Below are 23,389 nucleotides of genomic sequence, written 5' to 3' on the forward strand. Positions count from 1 at the left end.
CCTCCTCTTTCACAGTATGATGCATCAGCTTTTCCACCTCTCTCTGAGCGCTGTTCAAGATGCTCTTCTTTGGTGTTGCTGGAAGAGAAACAGAAACATCGACAACCTGAGCCTGGTGATTTATTTATGTCATTTACAGTCTGTCTTTTCCGCTAGGATTCAAGGCTGGCACCCCAAGTCATAGTTTCTGCCAGCTACTGCAGGCCACATTACCAGTTGCACACCTCCGCTACATGGGATGTATAGGAACATGGGTTTTATCGCCCACAGATCATTCTCAAGGGCAATAAGCTTAATGCTCCCTTTGCTATGGGCACCGTTATCTCACCCAAGGCCACAGAAAGAGGCCAGAGATGATTTTCAGACAGTGCCTTAAAACTTTGTGGGCCAGCATGGTGTAGTGGTTAGGGTGTTGGACTAGGATCTGAGAAGCCTCACTGAGAAAGTAGACAAGCTTGCCAGCCTTTGTAAGAAGGCCTGAGCCCATTTAAATCCATTTATTTCAACAGAAGCAGGCACAGCCACCGTTCCACTTACTTCAAAGTAAGCCCCATTAGGACCACATGCAGCTGTCTCACACCAAGCCATACCTTTAGCCCGTCAAGGTCAGTATTGTCTGCCGTGTTCGGTAGCAGGGGCTCAGGTGGGAACATTCCACACTACCTGCAGCACGAGATGCCCCGGATTGAACCACAGACCTCCTGTATACTAAACAGATACCCTACCACCATTCAGCCAGACTCTTATTTCAGAGTAATTACTGGAATATGAAGCACAACACAGCTTCTTACAAATAAGTCTCATGAGCTTAAACAGTCAAGGCAATGTGCAATGGCTATACCCTGTGCCATGCTTCACCCAGTTACTGGGCTTAGACAGGAATAACTCTCTTTAGGATTACACTGCCAAAGTACTAAACGACAATACAAATTCTAGGATATGTAGTGCTCATAAAGAGAAGCACTAACATACAACCTCAAAAGAAGCGCATATATAGCACTAGATTTTGCAGACACTTAATATTAATTGTATTTCCGGACTCCCCAGCACGCATCCCTTCCACCCCCTTTGCCAAATTCCTAGCTCCTTCTTGCTCCCCTGCATTGAAACTCCCTCTTACCACGTGTGCACCGTCAGATAAGCGCCCACACGTGCCCTCCACCACCTTTTATAGGGTTTTGTTTTGATTCATGCTCGCTCCGGGGCTCCCTACCGCACGCGTGCCGCAAACCAGTCTTTCTACGCATGCGTATGAGCTGCGCCTGGCGCGCGTCGGGACGAATGGGGCGTCGCGCCGAACGTCGCGCACGGTCTCGAGGCAAACCTCGCGAGACGTTTCGCGTGGTATAAATAGCCCTCGCCGAGGGCTTCCGGCCTTCTAGTCGATCGAACACGTAAGTGGGGCGCGGCGGGCCGGGAGGGGGATCCGCCGCCATCGGCTCGGTGGCGGGGGCCGCGGGGGCCGAGGCCGGCCTGGGGTGCTCGAAGCCGGCTCAGAGCTTCTGGGGAGGGGACCATTTCCTCTTGGGCGCCGCTCCTGATGCGATGCCGGCTGCAGGCCCGGCTGGAGATGGGCAGCCATGCATGGGGCTGATTCTGGCCTGTTCCATTCTGTACCGTAGGGGGAGGTCGGCATGTTAGTGAGACGGCAGGGTAGACTTCCCCTGACTGTGGAAGATCCACTGATTTAGCAATTTGCAATAATCTCTTTTCCTGTCTGTTAAATGTGTTGAAATGTACTAGGACAGCCAGGGAATAGCTGGTTGCTGGGCAGGATATCTCTGTGTGTCTTGTGTGCAAAGGAATTGGAGCAAGAGTCATAACAAGAACTGGGTGAAACTGTTACTATACTGCCGCCTCCATGTCTGGAGTGCTGTCAGCTTTACCCTGAATGTTGATGGGTTGTCATATCTTGAATTTGGATAAATATCCCTTCCTCAGTACGATCGGGTCTCAGAGATTTTTACTCAGTAGAGTGCTCTGGGTAGCAGCTGCTCAGAATAAATAACTCTTTTCTTGCAAACAACCATTTTACCACATCATTAGAAATACTAGCATGCCAACCTGTTACTGTGTGTGTGTGTGTTTGGGGAGGAGGTAGTTGTGAATTTCCTGCATTGTGCATAGGGGGTGGACTAGATGACGCTGGTGGTCCCTTCCAGTTCTACGATTCTATGATTCCTCTTTCCCAAAGAACCCACCAGAGTCCCTGCGTTTACGACGGTATGGATACCTTTGAAGGATGGATTATATGGCGTTATACTCCTCTGGCTCCTCTGGCTCCCTTGCCTCTACATACTCCACCCCTAAAATCTCCAGATATTTTCCAACCCAGAGCTGGCAAACCTATTCGCTATAGATACGGGTTGTGTGTTATTATTTTTTGATTTGATTTATTGCCTACCCTCCCCGGCTGTAGCCAGGCTCAGAGCAGGTTGTGAATTTCCTAGTTGTGATTTTCCTACATTGTTCAAGGGGGTTGGACTAGATGACCCTGGTGGTTCCTTCCAACTCTATGATTCTAGGTAACGTCGTTTAAAAACATTATAAGTAATCAATAATAAAATTAACCATGAATTCTAAATTTGAAACAAAGATCTGGTTAAAACCTCAGGAACACCAGATGGCTCCCAAATTCACTCATGTTGCCTGTGATAAGTGGCAGGTTGCCCCTTCGGTTAACATAAAAATAACCCCCCCCACACACACACCTTTTTAAGTAGAGAGGGAAGCAATACAGATGTCTCCTGGAGTGTCTTCCAAGAAGCACGGGATCAAACGCGGGACTGGTTTTCCCCCCCCAGAACTATGCTGTCAAAAGAAGGGAGAGGGCTGTTTTGCATTTGTGTGCAAGTTACATCTAATCTTTTTTTGTGCATAACTTTTTAAAGGAAGTTTCCTTGTGTTCAGGGTTGTCTTCCTTTTGGGCAAATACGGTAACTGCTAGAGGGTTGGGGGAATCGTATCCCCTTAAATATTTATACTTAAGGTATTTGAATAGTGTTGTTTCTTGTGAGCTGGGACTGAGGCCTCTAACATCTCATTGCTAATCCCTTAAGAAATATGATTTGGCAGGCACACTAAAATAACCTGGAACACTTTGTAGCTGTTGCTTGAACTGGATAGTGCTGAGCGGGATTTCATGTGCTGGGTGCCATTTTTGGCTAGAAACCTGGCAGCCTTTTGACTTAACAGTGCTAAATTGAATTGTTTTTCTCCTCACAGCAAATGGCGGATGACGCCGGTGCCGCGGGAGGGGCAGGAGGAGCCGGTGGTGGTGGTGGTGGTCCTGGAGCTGCCAGAGGAGGCTTCCGGGGAGGCTTTGGCAGCGGCCTACGAGGCCGCGGACGGGGGCGCGGAAGAGGGCGTGGACGCGGCCGTGGGGCCCGTGGGAAAGCTGAAGATAAAGAAGTAAGTTGGATGCTCACAGTCTCTCGTCTCCTTTGCTTTGAATCCCTGTGCTGGAGGTCTTTGTGTCTTACTAAAACTTTGGTGTTGCTAAATTCGCTCCAGTAGGCTGCCAGCTGAGCAGGCCTCACAAATTAAGCAGCTCTCATTTGATTACGCTGGTAAGGCAAGATTAGGGTTGGCCATTGTGAGGTTCCTGAACATTTGAACACAGGCTGATCCCTGGTGTTGTTTACTGGAATCCATTGTCCTTAATGATCAGAGAGATGGGTGCCTATAAATAAAATCCTGCACCCATATCGATTTGAGGCGGTGCTGGACAGCAGGATGTGGTGCTTGAATGCTCTCTTATGGTTCAAAAGAGGGAGAGCATGCCTTGGCTGCAACTCTTGTTTCATCTGGTTGAACAATTCAGAAATGGCACCCTGACGTGCACCACTCTGCACCCTTTTGACAGTATAGGCTGGCCGGCAATGTTTTTTGGTAGGGGGTATCGTCCAGTGTTTTAACGGCTTTAACTGGTTGGTTTCCTTCCTGCAGTGGATTCCAGTTACCAAGCTCGGCCGCCTGGTCAAGGACATGAAAATCAAGTCTCTGGAAGAGATCTACCTCTTTTCCCTTCCAATCAAGGTATGGCTGTAGGGGCTCAGCAGGGTTTGTTGTGGTAACGCTCGTCAGTGATGAAAGCTCACTTGGGCTTTGCGCTGGAGATGTGCCTTAGCTGACCGGTTCGCCTTGGCCTTGCAGGAGTCGGAGATCATTGACTTTTTCTTGGCCTCTTCGCTGAAGGACGAAGTTCTGAAGATCATGCCTGTCCAGAAGCAAACCCGGGCCGGGCAGCGCACCCGGTTCAAGGTAATGCTCCGTAAACCTTTGTCCTGGTCTAGTGCTTCTCCAGGCCTCTGAGATGTACTTCGTTGTTGGAAGAGGCACATTCCAACGTAACAGGTATTTTTTTTTACTTATCAGAGCCATTGAATATGAAGCTACTTCATACCGAGTCAGTCTGATGTAGCCTGTGTTGACTTGTCTGATTGGCAACAACTCACCAAGGTCTCTTCCCCAAATCTCCTAACTTGGATTGCCTTTAACTGCCATGCTGGGGATTGAATCTGGGATCTCCTGGAGGCGAAGCAGATGCTGTAATGAGTGAGCCACAATGCATTCCCAGGCCTGTCACACCCTTGTAGGCCTCTTGACCCATCTGGCACACAGTCTAGGAGTTACTGCTCTAAACTGCAGGCTGCAGAATCTTTCAGCTCTCACTCAGATAGGAATTTATGGTTTTTTGTTTCAGAGGCCAAGTATTCTGATGAGGGTGGTTCCGCTTCTTGTCCACATTATGGGAGCAGTGTAGATTCGATGGGTTCAAAGATTGCTTGTGTGGCTAGAAATGCTTGTTCAGGATTGCTGATGTGTGTGTTGGAGCAAAGGGATGTTTGTACGTTAGCACAGGCCTAATGGGTTTTTTTGCTTCCTTTCTTTTAGGCCTTCGTTGCCATCGGAGACTACAATGGCCACGTCGGTCTTGGCGTCAAATGCTCCAAGGAAGTTGCCACTGCAATTCGCGGGGCCATCATCTTGGCTAAGCTGTCCATCGTGCCGGTGAGGCGTGGCTATTGGGGTAACAAGATCGGCAAGCCCCACACCGTGCCGTGCAAGGTAGTGCCCCAGTTCTGGGGAACCAGCGCTCAGGTCTCCAAAGCTGGCGTGGATCAAGGTTCTATAGTGAGCCGCCTGGCATCTGATAATGGTGGGTTTTTTTAGGTGACGGGCCGCTGTGGGTCTGTCCTGGTGCGCCTCATCCCTGCGCCACGCGGCACTGGAATAGTGTCCGCCCCGGTGCCCAAGAAACTGCTGATGATGGCTGGGATCGATGACTGCTATACCTCTGCCAGGGGCTGTACCGCCACCCTGGGCAACTTTGGTAAGTTGCCACACTTGGGAGCTGTTGCGGGAATAGGGAGTTCAGTGCCAGGAACGGTGATGACATCTTAGATAATGGGGGGGGGGCTGCTGTCCCAAATAGGACATTGGAGATAGGCTTAGTGTAAGCTTAGAGGGGAAGAGCCCTGTGGCCTGTGTACAAACAGTGATGTTTTCCTGAGTCTTAAAGCCGGTGTGCCTTCAGCACTGGGAGAGTGAGAGTCAGATGGCCAGATCTGAACACATGAAGCTTCCTTATACTGAATCAGACCCCACTCGGTCCATCAAAATCAGTATCGTCTACTGAGACTGGCAGCAGTCTGGCAGCTTGGGGGCCCCCTGCCTCCTAGCATTTGACTTCCCCTTACCTTTCTATCACTTTCTCCCACTGACTTCACTGAGAGAGCAGTCTGGGTTACGCGATACAGGCAGGTGAAAATGCAAGGTGTGGAACGAGCTTGTTAGGCAAATAGCTAAAAACGTGACCTGATTGTGGCTGTACCCTGCATGACACGGAAGGCGGCCCGTGGTAGGTGAGTTCTGATAAAACTCTCTCAGCTCTGCCCAGTTGCCCCTGACCTCAGTGGGGCAACTGACGTTTTTCGAGAGGGAAAGCGAACCGGCTTTCTGTATGCACGGCAGTGGGGCCTGGCAAGTGGCCCCCCTGTTCCTTTGGAGAGCTAACAAGTAGATGTGTACGTGTGTATCTGGACAGGCGCTTGAATGCAGTTGTGACAGCTTTTTGTTTACCTGTGTTGTCTTTGACCTTCCCCTAGCTAAGGCCACCTTCGATGCCATCTCCAAGACCTACAGTTACCTGACCCCCGACCTTTGGAAAGAGACAGTGTTCACCAAGTCTCCTTACCAGGTAAAAAAGCTAATTAAATGGCGGGGCATAGATCTGGGTGGGGAGGGAGCATAATCGCTTGGTGCTATCCCTCCCTCTCAGGGCTTAGAGGGCAGTGTTTGAGGGTCCAGCTAGGAACATCCAAGGTTCAAATCTGGACTTGGCTGCAAAGCTCACTGGATGACCTTGGGCCAGGAGATTACTCATTGTTAGGACATGATAGAAAAGAAACACCATTGTCACCTTGGGCTTGGCCGGAAGGGTGGAGGTTTTTGGAGCAAACGTATAACCTCCAAAAGTAGAAAAGAGCAAGAGTCCAGTAGTACCTTGAAGACTTAACAAAATTTCTGGCAATCTTTCTGTTACGTTTTTAAGGGGCTACTGGGCTCTTTTCTGCTGCTACAGACAAGAGGTAACATGGCTACCCATTGTGATAAATCTCCAGAAGTATTTAACCTCCTTTTTTGTGCTAATTTTAACTGTGAATCTCCCATGGTATCCCCCTCCCCACTCACCTGCACTCTTCCTCTGTTAACAATTCTTTGTACAAAGCTTCGCTGGAGTTTTCAAGCTGGACTGTGAAAAATGCCCCCCCCGGGTGTTGTGTGTGTGTGTGTGTGTGAGAACATGCAACAGGTGTTGAAGAGCCCTCGCAATTCTCGTTCTGCTTTCTTCTGCAGGAGTTCACTGACCATCTGGCCAAGACCCATGCCGCCAGAGTCTCTGTGCAAAGGACCCAGGCAGCCGCTGTGGCAACCACCTAATGGCTTTTTTTGTACAAGAAATAAAAAGTGATAAAACGGCCGAGTGTGGTTTCGAAATCTGTTGAGTGCTGTGTGTGGGGTGGGCTACTTAAACTAATGCAGCTGTTTGTATAGTCACTTCAAATGTGCCAGGTCCTATACCTATACCTGAAGACCCAGCTGAAGCAATGTGCCAGGTCCTATACCTATACCTGAAGACCCAGCTGAAGCTCTTGAGTTCTTCAGAATTCTTCATCTGGCTGGATGTTTAAGAGGTGGTGGAAAAAAGGTGCCTCGAGCCATGACTGTAAGGCCTTGCGTTGTGTGTGAAAGGCTGAACAGCAGTGAACACCTGAAGTTGCCTTATACTGAATCAGACTGTTGGTCCATCTAAGTCAGTATTGTCTACTCAGACCAGTAGCAGCTCTCCAGGGTCTCAGGATGAGGCCTTTCACATCACCTACTCACCTAGGCCCTTTAACTGGAGATGCTGGGAATTGAACCTGGGATTTTCTGCATGCCAAGCTGATTCTCTACCACTAAGCCGCAGCCCCAGTGCAAATTCTTACGGTTGCTGGAGTCCAGTGCATTCTTGCACTACCCATGGGATGAGAAGCAAAATGGGGGAAGCATGCTGTGGTCAATACCTACACCACCACTTGATCAGATAGGGCAGATATGCCTTAGAAGGCCAAAACCAAAGTAGGTGGTAGTTGCTGTACTAACCCTACTAAAGGTTAATTTTGATGGTGTATAATTTAAATGGGGAAACAAGTACTGTGGGGGGGGCGGAAATATACATTTTCTTTTCAGTGCTACTGCCATATACTGACCACTGATGCTACCCTGTAAGTATAAATACTGCAACTTCTAAGCTGTGCTTTTTGTCTTTTCCCATTTCATTCCTTTATGCAAACAGCAATAATGGAAGCCTTGATCTTTTTTCATTAGTGAATTTATTTCCATCCCAGAGACACTCACACTTAAGTCTATTTTGTAGGTTCTTCAGTAGGCGTTCTTAAGAGCTCAGTATGGTACTATCAGAACATACCAAACAAACACGTTTAGAAATTTAAGAACCAAGTCTTGCAGCGAGGACACAGGGCGCTTAGTGGTGTGCTTCGGCAGCTGCCTTGGCCTTCCTTTCTGCGATCATACGTTGCTTTTGTTTCATCAAGCATGTCCGAGCATTTCCATAGGCACCTAGGTCCCCATCTAGGAAAAAGTTATGGGCAGCTGAAGAAACACGTAATGCAAAATGAACAGCGTAGTATTCTGTACCCTGTGGCTCCTTAGGCATCATCATGAGACCTGTTGTCCCCGGTAAGTTATGGGTGAGGCCAGAATCCTCCATGATAGAAAGAGGGATGTCCTGTCCCAAATCTACTCACATTTGGTCTGGTAAGCCTTGGCTACTTCTTTGAACTTCTCATATTCCCCTGCGCAGTTCTGGAAGTGGCTCTCTCCTTCCCGCTGCGTACAAACTGATAATCTCTCCTGGACAATTTTCACAATTTCTTGATCGACTTTCCTGTCAAAAGGAGGGGTGGGGGGAGAAAACAACCCAAGAATGCCGTGAGAAATACAGTTAGCCAAGGTCTGCACATGAAAGAAACAGACCCCTGTACCAAGGAAATAGGCTGTAAAAACATAAATGCTTGTATAAATGAATAAAACAGTTCTTCCCATTGTAATGTAACTGAAAAATATTTTTGACCAAACATTTCAGCTGTAAAATCTTAGCTCTTCTCCCCCCTCCAAAAAAAATACTATTTGTCAACAGAACTAAATTGCCGAAGTACACACATGTCTCTCTCCCACTGCATCTCAGCTTCAAAGAAGCAAACATAATCATCCTCCAGGCACGTCGTGAGATCAGGGATGCGGCGGAACTTCCGGTGATAATAGTAAGACTTATGTTTTGCGTGTTGGCGTTCGATAAAGTCTGGAAGAGAAAAATACATGCAAGAGTTCTGGAATCCTGAACTTGCAACTCCTGGAATGTCACACTGCTTCAGGGTGGGTGGGGAGAATTAGACTGGCCTACCTTACAGAGTTGCTGTAAAAATCTACTACGATCACACATAGGAAGCTTTCTGAAGAGTAGGGAAAAGAACTACACCTGAAGGGCTAAAATAGCCTGTTCCAAGCTTGGAAAAGGCTTTTGTTTTCACATGGGCGCCCTCCATCTGCAAGGAATCACACCTAATATAATACAGAGCCAGTGTGGTGTAATGGTTAAGGGTGTTGGGCAGGGATTCAGGACACCCAGGTTAGAATCCCCACTCTGCCAAGGAAGCTTGCTGGGAGACCTTGGGCCAGTCACACATGAAGCCCACTTTATACTGAATCAGACCTTGGGCCCATCAAGGTCAGCACTGCCTACTCAGACTGGCAGCGGCTCTCCAGGGTCTCAGGCAGGGATCTTTCACACCACCTACCTGCCTGCTCCTTTTCAACTGTGGACTGAACCTGGGACCTTCAGCATGCCAAGCAGAAGCTCTTCCACTAAGCCGCTGTCCTGGTTCAGTCACACACTCTCAACCTAACTAGCCTACCTGACAGGGTTGTTGTGAGGCTAAAAATGGAGTAGGGGGAGAACGGCAGGGTATAAATGATAATGAATAAGCAGTCTAAAGTTGCACATTATCCTAACAGGATTCCTCGGAAGGTGGTGAGCGCTCCTTCCCTGGAGGTTTTAAAGCAGAGGCTGGATGGCCATCTATCAGCAATGCTGATTCTATGACCTTAGGCAGATGATGAGAGGGAGGGCATCTCGTGGGCATGGAGTAGGGGGTCACTGGGGGTGTGGGGGAGGAGGTAGTTGTGAATTTCCTGCATTGTGCAGGGGGTTGGACTAGATGACCCTGGTGGTCTCTTCCAACTCCATGATTCTATGATTCAGTGGAACAGGCTTCCTCGGGAGGTGGTGAGCTCTCCTTCCCTGGAGGTTTTTAAGTAGAGGCTGGATCTGTCAGCAATGCTGATTCTATGACCTTAGGCAGCGGATGAGCAGGTGGGCATCTTCTGCGCATGGAGTAGGGGGTCACTGGGTGTGTGTGGGGGGGGAGGTAGTTGTGAATTTCCTGCATTGTGCAGGGGCTTGGACTAGATGACCCTGGTGGTCCCTTTCAGCTTTATGATTCTATGACTTTAGGCAGATGAGAGGGAGGGCATCTTGGCCACCTTCTGGGCATGGAGTAGGGGGTCACTGGAGGTGTGTGGGGGAGGTAGTTGTGAATTTCCTGCATTGTGCAGGGGGGATGGACTAGATGGCCCTGGTGGTCCCTTCCAGCTCTATGATTCCATCCTCTGCAAAGGGGAGGGGGCTGGGCGGGGGACCCAATCACAGGCCAAGGTCAAACGCCCCGTGCGCCCCCTCGCCCAATCAGCTTCGCCCCCACCTTTTGGCCCCGCCCCCTCCACTCACTCCTCCAGGCGGTGACCGGCGCGTCGACAGTGTACTCGAATATCTTCTGCACCAGGTCGAGGGGGTTGGGGACGGCCGACTGAGGGTTGGGGGCCGGCGTGCGGCGCGGCGGCTCCCGGTACACGCCCCGGTCGGGCTCCTCCGGCATCTCGGCGGCGCGTCCGAATCAGCCAGGAGGACAATATGGCGGCCTCCGGTCTGAAGGAGCGAAGGGGCCGGACGACGAGCAAGCGCGCATGCGCTGTCGCGCCGCATGACAGGAGGTCGAGTTTGAGGCGTGATTCCCTGCACAGCTCCGGGAGGGGGTGCAGTGCAGTGCGCGTGCGCAAAAAGCCGTTGAGGCTTCCGGGGGATGTAGTTCTTACGTGCTGGCCTGCTATCATGGCGCTGTGTGACTCCTGGCCCCGCTGACTCAGCTGAGGGGCCTGTTTGGGACCCCTGCTCCTACCAGCGTAGAGCCCTGGCTTCAGGGCAAGACTAGGATATGGGAGAACTGAGTTCAAATCCCCACTTAGTCGGTGTTTAGGGGGGGGCAGTCCCTTTTTTTGTGCCAAAGCTACCTCACAGGGTTGTTGTGTGAGGGGGGAAGCAGTGCCCCAGCCTCTTGAAGAAAGGGGTGGAATAAAAAACACACCAGATCGAGAAATACCCTGGCGGGCGGAGGAGAGAGATGGGGGGTCGTTTTCTGCCACCCAGACGCCCCCCACTCATTATTATTATTATTATTTTAGCCGTCAAGTCACGACTGGACTTATGGCAACCCCCTGGCGGGGTTTTCAAGGGGGTCGCCCATTGCCTGCCTCTGCGTCATGACCCCTGGTATTTGGGGAGGGGGCCGTGGCTCAGTGGCAGAGCCTCTGCTCGGCATGCAGAAGGTCCCAGGTTCTTGTAAAAAAAATTTTTATTATTATTTTCCACTTAAATCACATTTAATTTCATCATTCAATTAACATATTTGTATAACATAAACAACCTCTGTCTAATCACTAGAAATAATTCTATCTTATTGACTTCCCCTCTCCCCTCCTCTACTTTATATATCTGTAGTTCCCTTTGTAATTAAGTTCTAATTCATTATAATATTTCATATATAAGTTTAACTGTATATCACATTTTCTTATAATCTAAATTATAACAATAATATTTTTTCTACTTGGATCATTTGAATTAGATCAAAACATAACCTTTAATATTTCCGAAGTTAAATTCATTAACACAGTATATTGTCCATGCCTCCCATTCTCCCATAAATTCCACATTTTCTTTTTGATTTACTAATGCAGTAAGTTAGAAGGCCCCAGGTTCAATCCCCGGCATCTCCAGTTAAAGGGACCAGGCAAGCAGGTGATGTGAAAGACCCTTTTCTGCCTGAGACCCTGGAGAGCCGCTGCCGGTCTGAGTAGACAATACTGACCTTGATGGACCCTCAAGGGTCTGGTTCAGTATAAGGCAACTTCATGTGTATTCCTTGGAGGTCTCGCATTCAAATACTACCCAGGGTCAGGGCTGAGAGAAGTGTGACTGGCCCAAGGTCACCCCAGCAAGGTTCCATGCCAGAGTGGGGATTCAAACCTGGGTCTCCCAGGTCCTACTCCGACACATTAACCAGTACTCAGTGTGTTTTTATGAACTAGCCTGCATTCATTTCCCTCCCCCCAGTGTATAGACCTGCTTTCCAGCTTGTTCTGACATCCAAATCACATTCTTAGAATCATAGAGTTGGAAGGGACCACCAGGGTCATCTAGTCCAACCCCCTGCACAATGCAGGAAATTCACAACTACCTCCCCCTCCACACACACCCAGTGACCCCCTGCTTCATGCCCAGAAGATGGCCAAGGTGCCCTCCCTCTCATCATCTGCTTATCCAGAGCTCAGAGCAGTTCTCCCTCACCTGAGCTGGTATCACAACCTCCCTGCGAGGTAGGTGAGGCTGAGGGAGAGAGCAAGTTTTTCCAGCTCCGCTCTGTGCGTGCCCTTATACTGACTTTGTGTGGCCCAGAGTGATTCACCAGAGGGCCAACCCAGGCAAAATTGCACCCCTCTCCTTCAGCTGTGAATGGCTGGGGACTGAATTTGCATTGGAGGGGTTGGGTGGTCGTAGGGCTGCCCTCCTCCTGGGGGGCGGGGGGCTGGAGTTTCCTTGGCATTACAGCCGATTTCCAGACAACAGAGATCAGTTCCCCTGGAGAAAATGGCAGCTTCAGGGGAGCAATTCTATTCTAGGTGATGACACCCCTCCTCAAATTTCCCCCTGCCCCCAAATTTCTGGGAATTTCTTTAGACTGGAGTTGGCAACTGTAGGTGGTAAGCTGAGACCTCTCTTCCTCCCACCCCCTACATCACAAATGACCTTTCCTCTCCACTCAACGGACGGTGGTGTCTGGCCCCTGTCAGCTTGCCCGAATATGAAATGAATATAGCATCAGAATGAAGCCAGCTGCTAAATTTATGTCTTGGGGGCTGAGAAACATCTTCGGTATCAGGGAAGGAAGGCCTTTGCTGGTGGCCTCTTTCTCTGCCTTCGACCTGGGCTGAAGAAGACGTCCGATCATGGTCAGTTGTGCTTTGCTGTGGGCAGCGTTGTATTTGGGGGGGTACTGGGGGGCATGGCTGATAAATGGGACACGAGAGTGGTGGAGTTTTGTGGTTGGGTCTATCTTGACTACTTCGTTTCTGGGCTGGGAATTTACCATGCAAACCTTTTACAGATCAGAACTGAGGCCCTCTGATTTACTTGTCTCCCTCCCCCCCACTTTAAAACCACAGAGAAAAGTTTATTCAACACGAGAAACCTACATAAATAGTAATAATAATGAGGAGAATTAATAAATACCTCCTGAGTCTCCAGTTTATCAAAACCCAAGAGCAGTTACAACAATAAGAAATTATTAGAAAATATACAAAAATGCCATAATATTACAAGCAAATTTCAAACAAGCAGTAATCCTGTTTGACATTCTCTAATGTCTAACTTTATTCCAATTGTTTTTTTATATTTAAATTTACGTTAGTTGTAGTCCACCTGTCTCACTGAGACTCAAGGCGGATTACACAGTGTAAGTCAATTCAATAATAATAACAACAACAAATAATTATAATGAAGGGCTGCCCTTGTGTAAGTTTCTGTTCTTAGTAAATGTTCCCTTCCCACAGATATTTGTACATGGTCAGTTTTTCTTTAACGTGACATTTTGAAATCTGTCCAGCAGTATCTTCTGCTTTAATTACCAGGCCAACAGAATTTTAACGGTGACTATCAAATTCCATAATATGGCATTAAAGTTTTTATACAGAAGAAAATAGACACTGATTTTTTTAAAGAACAGCCAACCAGGCATTCACATGGTCATCTGTCAGCAACGGCCATCTGTCAGCAATGCTGATTCTATGAACTTAGGCAGTCTTCTGGTCACTGGGTGTGTGTGAGGGAGGTAGTTTGGAATTTCCTGCATTGTGCAGGGGGTTGGACTAGATGACCCTGGTGATCCCTTCCAACTCTATGATTCTATGGTTTTATCAACCCAATAACGAAAAAAATGTTATAAAATTATCAAGAATCAATACACACAAAACCGACAAGATACAGGTGCCTACAACATTTGAATTCGGTTTTACCTACGTAATTTACAAACAGAAAGGTAAGTCTCTGGTTCCAATTACCTGCCTGTCAGGTCCCTGTTCTCACACCATAGATAGCTGCCTGAGCACTATTCCAATGCTTTTCTGCTCCTGCTTACAATCTTCCTATTATTTCTGTACATGTGTGTAAAGTGCCGTCAAGTCACAGCCAACAAATGTCGACCCCAGCGAGGGGCCCCCAAGGCAAGTGAAAAGCAGAGGTGGTTTGCCAGTGCTGTCCTCTGTAGATGCTTCCTTCCAAGTACTGACCCTGCCTAGCTCCCGAGATCTGACAAGATCAGGCTATTTCCACGCCGCCCCCTGTAATTTATACTGACTTGAAAACCAAGTGAGGTTCTGTCCTTTTGCCATTCCAATATGATTTTTACTAGGAGGGTTGGCCCTTCCTGTTGCAAAGCCAGACCCCCTGAGCCATGGGCACTTGCCACAATGGGAAATGGTGCTCAGAAGGTACAGAGGACTTTTCTTTTTCCCTCCCCTCTCCAGTCCCATCGGAAGTTTTCGGCCCCCAGGCACGGCCACCTGGGCTTCCTCCCTCACAAGAGGAGCCGGCGTCACCGTGGGAAGGTGAAGACGTGGCCCAAAGACGACCCCAGCAAACCTGTCCACCTGACTGCCTTCCTGGGCTACAAAGCCGGCATGACTCACATCCTGCGGGAAATTCACCGGCCGGGGCTGAGTAATTTTAATTTTCTTGACTTTTTCTCGCTCACTAGTCTCGGCTTTTATTTTAAATGTTTTATTACTATGTGTATATTTTATTACTATGTGCATGATGTTAGCCTCCCTGAGCCTGGCTCTGCCAGGGTAGGGCGGGGTATAAATAAAATGTATCTGTCTATCCATCCCCTACACCACTGCCATAAAGAAGTGTAGCCAGATTCGAGTCCGGTAGCACCTTAGACACCAAGCCTACCTTACAGGGTTGCTTTGAGGTCTGTGACAAAGTAAGGCAGGTGAAGCCGAGCGCTCTGAAAGTAGCAATATGCATTTTTAAATAGCCTGGATTTCCCAGTCATGACCACCGGGTGGCAGCATTGGCTTAGAAATCAGGAAGGTTTTTGGCTTCTGTTCAGAGCCCGAGGAGGGAGCCCCTTTTTTCTGGGCTTCTTTGCAGAATCCGAGGCAGGGCTTGCATGTCTCCCCCACCCGCCCCGGGAAATGCCCCAGGCCCCGCCACCCCAGCCAGCTCCCGGAGTCCAGCCGGAGCTCCTCCTGGCCACTCCCGGAAGAATTTTTGCAAGCCCCCCCCCTCCTGCCAAGTTCAAAGTGGACAGGCTCACGGAGTAGGGTTGCCAGCTCCGGGTTGGGAAATACCTGGAGATTTTTGGGTGTAGCCTGAGAAGGGCAGGATTTGGAGAGGGGAGGGACTTCAATGCCATAGAGTCCAATAGTTAAAGAAGCCATTTTCTCCAAGGGAACTGATCTGTCGCCTGGAGATCAGTTGTAATAGCGGGAGATCGCCAGCCACCACCTGGAGGTTGGCAACCCTATCACGGAGCCTGTGTGTGTGTGTGTGTATGTGTGTGTTTAGAGTTGCTGGACTACAATCTGAGTGACCCAGGTTCGAGTCCTTGCTGTGCCATGGAAGCTCGCTGGGTGACATTGGCTCAATCACACACTCTCAGTCTACCCTACCTGACAGGGTGATTGTGAGGATAAAACAGAGGAGAGGAAAACAGCGTTAGCCTCTCTGGGTCCCCATTGATGAGAAAAGTAGGATATAAATCAAGTTAAGAAAACAATATAATGTGTATAACGATTGAAAATAGTTTCAGTTTTGAGGGGGTGGTGTGCCATTGGGAAGTCTGGTGAAACCCAGGCTTCTGGTTCTCTGCTATCTTCTGGTTAGGCTGGTCCAAAAACCATAATGTCCTGGGATTTTCAAAACTTGCAGCGTCTCTCACCGCTGAATAATGCTGGTGCGATGAACTCAGGAGTTAATTTGGTGTCTTTTCCATTCCCTGCTTTCCAGAGGTCTCTAAGAGAGAGGAGGTGGAAGCGGTGACCATAATCGAGACCCCACCGCTGGTGGTGGTTGGAGTGGTGGGCTACATCGAGACGCCCCGGGGACTGAGGAACCTCAAGGCCATCTTTGCCGAACACATGAGCGAAGAATGCAGGAGACGTTTCTACAAAAACTGGTATGAGCTGTTTGAGGGGGGCAGGGGACAAAATGTTCCTTTCACTTATTTGATTTTTATACTGGGGTGGCTGTGGCTTAGTTTGTAGAGCCTCTGCTTGGCATGCAGAAGATCCCAGGTTCAAGGCCCGGGATCTCCAGTTAAAGGGACCGGGCAAGGTGGTGATGTGAAAGACCTTTGAGGGGAGCCATGCTGGTGTGCAGTAGAAGAGCTGGATTCAAGACCAGCAAGAGCTTCCGCATAGAAGCTTTCGAGAGTCAAAGGGAGATGAAGGGAGCTTTGACTCCCAAAAGCTTGAAACCACCCCCCAAATTTTGTTGGCCTCTAATGTGGAGAGGGGCCTTGGCTCAGTTTGTAGAGCATCTGCTTGGCATTCAGAAGGTCCCAGGTTCAGTCCCTGGCTTCTCCATTTAAGGGGCCAGTTGAAGTAGGTTATGTGAAAGACTCTTTTCTGCCTGAGACCCTGGAGAGCCGCTGCCGGTCTGAGTAGACAATACTGACTTCGATGGACTGAGGGTCTGGTTCAGTAGAAGGCGGCTTCAGGTGTTCATGTGACCGAAGCTATGTCGCCATAGCTGTCGCTTTACGAATGACCCCTGTCACCACCACGTGGTGTCAGAAGGCTTGTCCAGTTCAGTGATCCTCCATCAGTGCTTCAGGAGCCTGGCTGTTCAATTTTTCTGTCTGCTCCAGTCTGTTGTCAGGGTCTCTGGCTGGAGATTCACAAGGCGGATCAAAAGACAAAGGCAAGGAGAGGTCAAAGGATTGGCGTCTAGGCAATCAGCAGGAAAGGAAGGCTGAGAGGCAGAGAGAAAGTGAATATTGCAAAAAGGGAGTATTTTCCAAAGAGGAGAGGGCTGTTTCAGGGAGGAAGGTTTGGCTTCGTAGATCATAGAATCATAGAGTTGGAAGGGTCCACCAGGGTCATCTAGTCCAACACCCTGCACAATGCAGGAAATTCACAACTACCTCCCCCTCACACCCCCAGTGCCCAGAAGATGGCCAAGGTGCCCTCCCTCTCATGAACTGCCCAAGTTCATAGAATCAGCATTGCTGACAGATGGCAATCTAGCTTCCTCTTAAAAACCTCCAGGGAAGAACTCACCACCTCCCAAGGAAGCCTGCTCCCACTGAGGAATCGCTCTAACTGTTAGAAAGTTCTTCCTAATGTCTAGACGGAAACTCTTTGGATTTAATTTCAACCCGCTGGTTCTGGTCTGGCCTTCTAGGGCAACAGAAAACAACTTGGTGCCCTCCCCTATATGACAGCCCTTCAAGTACTTGGAGATGGTTATCATATCCCCTCTCAGGTTATCATATCCCCTCTCAGATCCTTGTCTTTCTGTCCGTCTGTGGCTTGTAAACCTCTGGAGGTGTGCGGACTCTCTTCTGCCAGCCCAAATGGACCACGAGGGGTGGTTTTCAGGGGCTGCGAGCCCAAATTTGACAGTGCCCGCAGCAAGTGGCTTGCAGCTTCCCTGTTGGGATTGGGTGCCTCCAGATCCAGCCTTGGGGCCTGTGGGGTTCTCAGGGGAATGAATCCCTCCTCTCCAGGCACAAGAGCAAGAAGAAGGCTTTCACCAAGTACTGCAAAAAGTGGCAGGATGAAGCCGGGAAGAAGCAGCTGGAGAAGGACTTTGCAGCCATGAAGAAGTACTGCAAGGTCATCCGCGTCATCGCGCACACGCAGGTGGGCGCTTCTTTGCATTGGCTTTGGTCTACAGAAAACTGGCTGAAAGTACTAGTGCCCCTGAGCATGTGAGGAGCACCGGCTCTTGCTGCAGCCAGGCTTCTTTCTCCCAGGGCTGGGAGGCGGGGCTTTGGGCAGGTTTAAGCCCTTCTTCACCTGCTCTTCTCAGGCTACCTGCTTAGCACAGGGCGTTTGCGATTTTTAAAGTTTCCGTTGCACCGCCTGACTTTGAGCTCCCCTGGCCACAGATGAGGCTTCTGCCGCTGCATCAGAAGAAGGCCCACGTCATGGAGATCCAGCTGAACGGCGGCACAGTGGCCGACAAAGTCGACTGGGCACACGAGAAGCTGGAGAAGCAGATCCCGGTGCACTCGGTCTTCAGCCAGAACGAGATGATCGATGTTATCGGTGTCACCAAAGGGCGCGGAATGAAAGGTAGGAAGGGGCAGTGGGGGTTCGGGCCATGAACGGAGGCTGCCTTTGCTTCCGGCAGCTGATTCAGGCACAGAGGTGGTGTGGAGCATGTGGAAGGTTTAAACCTGCCTCCTTGTGGGGATGGATGGATGGATTCCCAACTGAGGGAGTTGGGAATGTTTAGCCTGGAGAAGAGGAGGTTGAGGGGGGACATGATTGCTCTCTTTAAGTATTTGAAAGGCTGTGACTTAGAAGAGGGCAGGGAGCTGTTCCTGTTAGCAACAGAGAATAGGACTCACAATAATGGGTTTAAATTGCAGGCGGAAAGGTCCCGGCTGGATATTAGGGGGAAAAAATTCACAGTAAGAGTTGTTGGACAGTGGAACGGCTGCCTAGGGAGGTGGCGAGCTCCCCCTCACTAGCCATCTTTAAACAGAGGCTGGACAAGCACTTGTCAGGGATGCGTTAGGCTGATCCTGCATTAAGCAGGGGGTTGGACTAGATGGCCTGTACGGCCCCTTCCAACTCTATGATTCTATGACCCAGGAGCTTCCTGAAAGCAAACTGCTGTTCCTCACTGTGGTAGAGGACATCCAGGCAGCCGATGCTTTTCAAGGCTGAGAGAGCCGCTTGAGCCCAGGGATGGACTCTGCTGAGCTCCTTCCCTCTACTTGTCGGGCCCTTCTTCACGCAGGGGTGACAAGCCGTTGGCGCACCAAGAAGCTCCCAAGGAAGACCCACAAAGGGCTGCGCAAAGTGGCTTGCATCGGAGCGTGGCATCCCGCCCGAGTGGGTTACTCCATTGCCCGGGCCGGCCAGAAGGGCTACCATCACCGCACTGAACTCAACAAGAAGGTAGGATGCCCCACCCGGTGGGGATTCCTTCATCTTCTGTCCTGTAGAACCAGTGCTCCCCCCACCCCCCACCTTCCCACACACACATGCATGTACGCACATGCTGCAAAGAGATCCTCTGGCAACCCTGGCTTTAGAATCAGTGCCCCAAACTGGTCTTACTGGTGTGGGGGCAGCATTCCCTTGTCAGCCTCAATGTTTGCTGTGGGTGGAATCTTCAGTATATACTTTTGGGGGGTTCGGGGAGGAGCAGGAAGTGGAACAAGCACTGTGGGTCTTTTGCCCAGCAATGTAGAAAACCTGGAAGACCGCTCCGGCCTTGTGCAATTGTTTGGCTCTGTTTTTCCCCCCATTTATTGCACAAAGAAAATCCCTCATCACTCAGAAGGGCCTTTAGAAGTACCTGCCAGAGGTGAATAAAAATCGGCGGAAAATCAAGATTGTAGTCCTGGAAACCCACGCTGACTCCCCAGTTCCCTCTGTTGACTGTCTTAGATGTGCAGCTTATAAACACACAAGCGGTGTCTCGTCTGTTTCTCCTAGATCTACCGTATCGGTCGTGGGTTCCACATAGAAGATGGCAAAGTGGTGAAGAATAACGCTTCCACCAATTACGACACAACAGAGAAAGCCATCACTCCCTTGGTAAAAAAACACACACAAAAAAACCTGTATGTTTGTACCGTCAAGTCGTAGCTGACGTATGGCAACCCCAGAGGGTTATCGGGGCAAGAGATGTCCAGAGGTGGTTTGCCATTGCCCGCCTGTGCATAGTGACCCTGGACTTCCTTGGTGGTCTCCCATCCGATTACCAGCCAGAGCTGATCCTGCTTAGCTTCTGAGATCTGACCAGATTGGGCTAGCCGGGACCATCCAGGTCAGGGCAAACTGGGAGCGCCTTAAAGGCTAACGGATGCATTACGGCAGAGACTTTTGTGGACTCGAGCCTTGCTCCATCAGGTGCCTGATATAGCTAGCAGAGATTTTAAAAATTCAGCAGTATTGCAGGGGTGGGGAAACGATCAGGAGGACTGAAAGACTGAACAGTACAGAGAGTGACATTTGCAGGCAAAAATTCAAAAGTGATTACTAAATCAGCCCAGCGACAACCCTAAGAACGGAGACAATAACGCTTCCCCCGCTCCACCATCAGGCTGAGGTTTGGGGCCAGCTGTCAGGGAACTCAGTGGGGTGGGAACGGGGGTGGGAGGCTGTCTGTTCAGGCACAGAAGAGAAGGGGGGGCATGTGACATCAGCCCCTGGTCCTTGAATTTACTTGTGGTGCCTTCTTTGGCCCTCCTGTGACCGTTTTTTTTTTTTTTGTTTAAAAAGTATTGCTGTAAAAATGAACAAAGGGCCATCAAAGCTGTCTCTCTTCCCTGCAGGGCGGGTTCCCTCAATACGGAGAGGTCAAGAACGATTTTTTGATGCTGAAGGGCTGCGTGGTGGGCACCAAGAAGAGGGTCTTGACCCTGCGCAAGGTGAGCGGGGGCGGCAGCTGGCCACCCCCCGCCCTTCCGTGTCTGGGGGGGCAGCCGAGGGGCTGTCAGTCAAGAAGTCCCTCCTCCCTCCCTCCCGTTTGGCCTTTGCTGCACAGTCCTGGCGGGGCGGGGCCGCTTAGTCTCTGTGGAAAGATTGCAGCAAGGGAACGTCTGTTAACATCCATTTGGGCATTATTGTATTTGGATTTTAGATTATGATTTTAAAATTCTTAAGTCACACGAGTCCTGTAAATCAGGGGGGGAAAGCACGATGTGACTATTTCCCATAAAGAGGTCCTGAAGTGTAATATACATTTCTTATTCTTGCTATCAACATTGTGCTGAGGTTCTTTTGCAGCAATGGTAGATCTGGGGCTCAGATTTAGCACATTCAGGGTCTTTCTATGCTACAAACGTACCAATTATATTGCTTGAACGCTTAAGGGTGCCAAGAATTGTTAGAGATCCTCACCCCACCTACAATTCCCGGGGTTTCCTGGGGGGACTCTGTGTGTGTGTGTGTTAAGTGCCGTCAAGTCGCTTCCGACTCATGGCGACCCTATGAATGAAAGTCCTCCAAAATGTCCTATCTTTGACAGCCTTGCTCAGGTCTTGCAAATTGAGGGCTGTGGCTTCCTTTCTTGAGTCCATCCATCTCTTGTTGGGTCTTCCTCTTTTCCTCCTGCCCTCAACTTTTCCTAGCACAACTGTCTTTTCCAGTGACTCTTGCCGTCTCATAATGTGACCAAAATACAGTAGCCTCAGTTTGGTCATTTTAGTTTCTAGGGTCAGTTCAGGCTTGATTTGATCTATAACCCACTGATTTGTTTTTCTGGTGGTCCAGGGTATCCGTAACACTCTCCTCCAACACCACATTTCAAAGGGATCTACTTTCTTCATTTGACTGCTTTTCTTCCCGCAGTCTCTCTTGGTGCACACGAGCCGGAAAGCCCTGGAACCCATCGAGCTGAAATTCATCGACACCACCTCCAAGTTCGGCCACGGCCACTTCCAGACGGCCCAAGAGAAGCGAGCTTTCATGGTGAGTTTTAGTGCCCCCCCCAGCCGCCAGCAGAAGGGTTTTTGTTCTGCTGTGACCCCACCCCTGAGGTCATGGATCTGATGCTCCAAATGGAGTAAAGGTCATCGAGGCAATTCAGTTTCCGCTCAGCCTTCCCCACACCCCTGAGGCCAGCATGTCTTCCTGGATCAGTGGCCAATTAGCCACCTGACTGAACACACGCTTCTCCGGCCCCAGTTCTGCAAGGAGGCGGTCCCCTTATCCTCCCCGTTTCTTTCTTCCTTCTGTTCCAGGGGCCCCAGAAGAAGCACCTGCTGAAAAGGAAGCCAGAAACCCAGGAGGAATCGTAAGAGGTTTCTCTCAGAAGGTCCCTTTCGGATCAAAGCTCTACCCACCCCCACCCCCAGTTCCTGCTTTGGGCAGTTGTGAGTGTTGAAATATCAAGACAAAAGCCCCGTGCTTGACTCTCTGTTGTCATCAGGGGATTTGCCCTCAACCAGCCTCTTAAGTCTTCCAGTGGTTTTGCACTGACAGCCCTGCAGAGGGATGTTTGCGTTCTCCTTTGGCTGAGTGAGCCTCCAAAGGCCATTTAATCATGAACCGTTATGGATCAGGTCTCTGGGCCTTGGAGGTCTCTCAGTCAGCCCGTCCAAATTAAAATCCTGCCTGGGGTTGGCTCTCTGCTGCTTGTGCAAATCAGCGTGTCCTTCTCAAGGGACAACAGATTCCCCAGCCCCCTCGCCCGTCCTAATTCTGAGGATGGTCAACCACCAGCATCGTTCACTTCCCACCCCGGAACTCCTTCGGGTCTCCCGGAGGTTTCTCAGTTGAGCATTTAGCAAATGCAAAGCTGCCGGCTCTACCACCTCTAGAGATCCTTTGGATGTTTGTCCCGAATCCAAAAATGTACCAAGCTAAGACCATCCCAAAGTGATCAGAGCAATTGGTGCATGTAACCGATTCAGGCTTATCTGGGCTTCCGCCAAGGGGATCCTGGGAAACATCCTTCTGCTGGAGATCTCCAGCAAAGAACCCTTCATGGAGACGGGGCGTTTCTCCAGCAAAAGCTGCAGTACTCAAATGGGTTTCAACATGGTTTAACGTTGCAGTGGCTCAGGAGAGGATCGGCTGCTTCTCCGTTCTCCCAGTCAACCACCTGGACAGACTGATGCTCTTAAAAATGAAATGGGTAAAAATAAATAAATAAAAGCAAGCACGCCCCAAGGGATGGATGCAAACCTTTATTTCCTTCATGTTCAACGCCGCGTTTCGCTGCCTCTTGTCAACAGTTTCCCCAAGGTTTGCAAAGCCCTTTGATTAGTTGCGACCCGTCATTAACTTGCCCAAAGCTATTGCTTTTTTTTTGCTTTTTAAAATTATTGCGTGGAAGATTAAAATAGTCTCCTGTCATGCTGCAATGCAGGCCATCTCCTGGAACAGCCGGCTCCGCTCCCTTTGCATTGAGATGCTGCTGCCGTCGCCAGCTGTGGGGGAATGCCCCTCCTTGGGTCTGGCATATGGGAAGGGGAAAGGGGTTAAAGACAGGCAGAGGATCGTTACAATGCAGGGAAGCAGCACAGCGCCGTCTCTCAGCCCAGCCCCACGGGCTGCCAGGCAGGAAAGGTGCATGGAAGCTTACTTGAGCCACCTCAGAGCAATCAGATTATCTTCCTGTAGTGGCCAGCCTGGCTCTTTATCTTGCTCGGATGGCTGGTTCTGGTTTGTGGCGTCTACGCCTGCTTTTTGTCCCCAACCCCACAGCGATTTCCTGGTCGCCTCCTCGCGTGGC

The 23,389-nt window shown here is 49.9% G+C and overlaps 3 protein-coding genes and 2 non-coding genes across 5 annotated transcripts; 3 read left to right on the plus strand and 2 right to left on the minus strand.

Moving 5' to 3' along the window:
- Positions 1-238: 238 nt before the first annotated feature.
- LOC130492853 (small nucleolar RNA ACA64) lies at positions 239-369 on the minus strand. Its single transcript, XR_008933894.1, has one exon. It is a non-coding gene; the product is annotated as a small nucleolar RNA ACA64 (small nucleolar RNA).
- Positions 370-3,925: 3,556 nt separating this feature from the next.
- Positions 3,926-6,980, plus strand: RPS2 (ribosomal protein S2). Its single transcript, XM_056866180.1, has 6 exons — positions 3,926-4,038; positions 4,156-4,263; positions 4,897-5,070; positions 5,176-5,335; positions 6,111-6,202; positions 6,862-6,980. Exons 1-6 carry the CDS (start codon positions 3,988-3,990, stop codon positions 6,943-6,945), a joined length of 669 nt encoding a protein of 222 aa, XP_056722158.1. The 5' UTR covers positions 3,926-3,987; the 3' UTR covers positions 6,946-6,980.
- LOC130492849 (small nucleolar RNA SNORA64/SNORA10 family) lies at positions 5,883-6,023 on the plus strand. The gene has a single exon (XR_008933890.1). It is a non-coding gene; the product is annotated as a small nucleolar RNA SNORA64/SNORA10 family (small nucleolar RNA).
- Positions 6,981-8,032: 1,052 nt separating the features above from the next.
- On the minus strand, positions 8,033-10,505 carry NDUFB10 (NADH:ubiquinone oxidoreductase subunit B10). Its single transcript, XM_056866183.1, has 4 exons — positions 10,355-10,505; positions 8,731-8,869; positions 8,316-8,455; positions 8,033-8,139 (listed from the first exon to the last, which is right to left on the minus strand). The coding sequence occupies exons 1-4, from the start codon at positions 10,500-10,502 to the stop codon at positions 8,033-8,035; spliced, it is 534 nt and encodes a 177-aa protein (XP_056722161.1). The 5' UTR covers positions 10,503-10,505.
- Positions 10,506-12,787: 2,282 nt separating this feature from the next.
- RPL3L (ribosomal protein L3 like) lies at positions 12,788-22,006 on the plus strand. Its single transcript, XM_056866178.1, has 10 exons — positions 12,788-12,909; positions 14,482-14,674; positions 15,971-16,139; positions 17,694-17,829; positions 18,078-18,264; positions 18,938-19,098; positions 19,642-19,743; positions 20,484-20,579; positions 21,502-21,621; positions 21,894-22,006. The coding sequence occupies exons 1-10, from the start codon at positions 12,907-12,909 to the stop codon at positions 21,948-21,950; spliced, it is 1,224 nt and encodes a 407-aa protein (XP_056722156.1). The 5' UTR covers positions 12,788-12,906; the 3' UTR covers positions 21,951-22,006.
- The last annotated feature ends 1,383 nt before the right edge of the window (positions 22,007-23,389 follow it).

The sequence above is a fragment of the Euleptes europaea genome, chromosome 21, assembly GCF_029931775.1.
Source record: "Euleptes europaea isolate rEulEur1 chromosome 21, rEulEur1.hap1, whole genome shotgun sequence".
Taxonomy (NCBI): Eukaryota; Metazoa; Chordata; class Lepidosauria; order Squamata; family Sphaerodactylidae; genus Euleptes; species Euleptes europaea.